The 3890-nt window shown below is 28.2% G+C and overlaps 1 protein-coding gene across 5 annotated transcripts in view; it reads left to right on the top strand.

Annotated features, from left to right (window-relative positions):
* LOC108967217 (cell death protein hid) overlaps nt 1–3890 on the top strand; it is a 43772-nt gene that overhangs the window by 754 nt on the left and 39128 nt on the right. For 4 of the 5 annotated variants that reach the window (XR_001993248.1, XM_018930507.1, XM_018930503.1 and 1 more), the window contains exon 2: nt 1046–1796. Coding sequence is in view for 4 of the 5 variants with exons in the window: in XM_018930507.1 (XP_018786052.1) it covers nt 1598–1796 (199 nt within the window). In the remaining variant the exon portion in view is untranslated. The remainder of the gene's footprint in view (nt 1–1045; nt 1797–3890) is intronic. The other variant, XM_018930506.1, reaches the window with a different exon arrangement.

Below are 3890 nucleotides of genomic sequence, written 5' to 3'. Positions count from 1 at the left end.
TGTCATAAATATTATTGCCAATTTCGAACAATTATTAATGTAAATTAATGTTTTAATTTTGTTAAGTAATTTTAGAAATATAATAACAAAAAATAAATTAACAAAATACATTTCCTTAATAAAAATTGTTAAAAGAAATATATTAAAAACATTTAATTTAAAGTCAAAATTTTGAATCTCTTTTCTCTAACTTAAATATCGAATAAAACTTAACAATTGCATAAAAAACTTGCCATAAACTAAGAGATACTGAGCTTTCAAATTTTGTGCAACATTTCATAACTGTAGTTATGACATGCTAAACTAATTTAAAAAAAAATTCCATAAACAATAATTAAATTATTATTTTTTTTTTCATTTCATAAATAATAATTAAATAATTTAAATTTTTTTTTCATTAATAATAATTTTTATTTTTAATAAAAAAATATATACAATAGAAAATAGATAATGTTTTTAGTTAAATCTTTATCTGATTAAAATTACAACAGCCATAAATTAAAAATTGACTTTTAAAAATAATTAATTAAATTTTTTTAACGATTTAAGTAATTGAGTATTTTTGGATATTTCTGTTAATAAAGTAAATATTTCAATTTAAATAGTAAATCGCAAAAAAAAATGGAAAATTCATTTGAAAAAAAGAATACTTTGTTTGTTGTTGTTATTTTTATATAACATCAATTCAAAATGTTGCAGCACATATCTTTAATTTTAATAATATTTGATTAAAATTTAGGAAAATTAAAAAAATTACACACAGTCAAAAATAATTCTTTTTATTTCGCTAAACTTTTTATTACCAAAATTTAGAAGAAAATAAGGAAAAAATTTGCGCTAATTTGTAACAAAAAAAAAATTGAAGTCTTATATTTCAAAAATTATTTCCTTAAGTTTAGCAATTTCTTTTTTAAAAATTTATTTTAATATTTTAAAGAGTTAAAAATATTACATTTTGCCAATTCATAAAAAAATTATTTTTACCACAATTATAGGCAGCAAATAAAAAGTAAGTTATTGATTTAAAGTTTTTATAATTTTACAGTAATAATAACTTTTTGAGTTCAAGTTTGAGAGCAAAAGGAATTTCACAATTGCACGCAATATTTAGAAACAATTTGCCATAAAGCGTGAGAACAGTGAAAATCATTTCGATTGCAGACAAGTATTAAAAAAGTGCTGAATTATACAAAATATCAAAACAAAAATCAAAAATCAAAAAGTGCTAAGAAAAATTATAACAAATCATAAAACATTGAAAATACAACACAACAAATACTAAATTGCAAATACATATAACTAACTGTAAGAGACAACTCTGTTGCGCGAATAATCCTGTGCGAGCGCGATCCCCACACTACCGCCCACATTGCTGCGCAGGTACGCCGAACAGCAGCAGCAGCAGGTGTGTGTGCGCACTTATGCAAATGCAACAGTAACAACAAAGCGTGAAGAGAGAAAAGAAGCAATAATAGCAAAGAAACTCACAACCACAGAAATAAGAAAACACTCAGCCGCAAAGCGTGCAGCAAAAATCAGGGAAATAAAAAACAAAACAAAAAAAAAAAATCGAAATTAAATCACAAAAACTGAAACGATGGCTGTTGTCTTTTATATGCCCGAGGGCGGCGGCGATGACTCTGCATCGTCATCGAGTGGCGGTCACGGCAGTGCGGGCAGCGGCAGCGCTGCTTCGTCGACATCACAATCGCCCAACACAACCACATCGGCTACACAAACGCCCATGCAGAGTCCGCTACCGCCGCATTTTATGATGGCCTTCTACCAATATATGAGTAAGTTGCATTTATTTCCCTTTATTTCACATATATAATATTTATCACATTTTTTTTCTGTATTAAAATAAAACATTCTTTATGGATTTGAGGTATTACTTGTACTATACTTATTATGAATACCTATCACAAAATAAATAATATGTCTACATATTGGTATTTCTGCATATATGCAAAATGTTGCCTAGTGGGTGGGTGTGTCATCAATTTTATCGATTTTTCTTTCAAATTTACCATTACTCAAAACAATTCTTTCAATATTATATTTTGTTGAAATTATTGCTGTCAACCCCTTCGCGGTATAAATAATAACTGGGGCGTTTTACGTAGAAAATTTATTATTGAATTTTTCTTTTGCATAAGTTTGTACAAAGTTGTGATGAAGGAGTTGCGAAAAGGTCAAAGCCAAACTGAATTTTATACAATTACAATTCCTAGAATTTCAGAATTTCCGTTTTTATGCTTATGTATAGCGGATCGGTCAAAACAAGGGCTTTTCCTTGAAATTCAGAATTTCCGATTTGGTCGAAAAAACCAGTGTTGAAATAATATAATGATACAGTCGTTATTCTGCACCCTAGTTACCGAGCAGTAAGCCTTAAATTAGTGCATCTTCAGCATTTAGCATAATTTCTGGAAATTGCACCTAAATAATAGTCTACTTATCGGAGTGAGACTTTCAGAAATATGCCAAAGTGCAAAAGACTGCTCAAGTTTAAAGAGAGAAAGATTTATATTCTAAGAGCCATCAGCATAGATTTAGACTGTCCAACAGAAGGATATTTTAAAATCGGTATTAAAATATTGATACTTAAGCGCATTTAGCATAGTTTTAGGCGTTAGCTAATAATATCTGAAGTGTAGTAACAAAAATCCGAAAGACATAAATTTTCAAGATTCACATATTTTGTGCAGTTCAAGAACCCTTTAGCATGCTTTCAGGCTGTCAAACATTAATAGGTTTCTAGAATCGTTATTTGTGAATTCTCTTTTGAACATCTTTAGCATACTTTTAGGCTGCTAACCAGAAGTACGCAAAATATGCAAAGGTTTACTTAATTTTACTAAATTTTTAGATATCAAAATATTTTTAAATAAATGACTAAATCGGGTTAACACTAAAGTCAGTTGATTTCATTTGCATATATTGAAGAAAGCTTATCTTTATCTTTCATGACATAAACTCTGCTGAGTCTTCCTTTATTTTCCAATATGGAATTGTGTCGCCTTAAGATAGCAACGTATTTTTATAAATATTGCATAGTTTTACGCGCTCATGCCACAAATTCTTCTTGATATCTTCTGATACGAAAGATAAAGCTTTGATTAAATTTCTTTCTTCCAGGACTTTCCAGTAAATAATTTTAAATAGCTTTAAAACAGGAAAGTTTGATTTTTGTTTTAGCAGTTTCTTTAATACTACTAACTAAAAAAGGAAAAAAATATGATTTTTGTTTAGCAGTTTCTTTAATACTGCTAACTAAAAAAGGAAAAAAATATTATTTTAAATTAAGAAAGACTACAAGTGCTCATATTTTCTTCGTTAGCGATTTCCTAACAGCACGTTTTCGAGAAAACAACCGCTTTCAGCCCAAAATTATGCAATAGCACAAAAGCTATGATAAAATATTGCATATCTTTAGGATGACGAAGTTTTATTTCACCTATATTTTTGGATCACAGGTAGAATTTCACAAATAAATATAATATATAAATATATAGTCATACTTTTTTCTCAAAAATAAGAGTCCTTGAATTCATTCACCTAGCAAAATTGCAAATATTGCCACCAAACGCTTAAACTGAGTAAATATTAACAGGTATTAAGAATAGTTATATTTTGTAAGTATATTTACTACTCATATGTAACAAATCGTTTAAGTAAATAATTAAACAATAGTAAGCATCGCGCGGCCATAACAAATAAATCAATGAGTCATTGCCATTTATTACTTTACTGTTATTGTTATTGGTATGAGTAGCTACAATGCAGATATTCAGTCCAGTAGTGGACAATCGAAAGGTAAATAATAACTACTGCAGTCTGTACATGTGTACAAATGTAGTATGTGTGTATGTGTGTGATATGAAGTG

The sequence above is a fragment of the Bactrocera latifrons genome, unplaced genomic scaffold (assembly GCF_001853355.1).
Source record: "Bactrocera latifrons isolate USDA-ARS-PBARC rearing strain unplaced genomic scaffold, ASM185335v1 scaffold_18, whole genome shotgun sequence".
In the NCBI taxonomy this organism is placed as follows: Eukaryota; Metazoa; Arthropoda; class Insecta; order Diptera; family Tephritidae; genus Bactrocera; species Bactrocera latifrons.
Note: the sequence above shows the minus strand (reverse complement) of the source record. Positions and strands in the feature narration are given on the sequence as shown.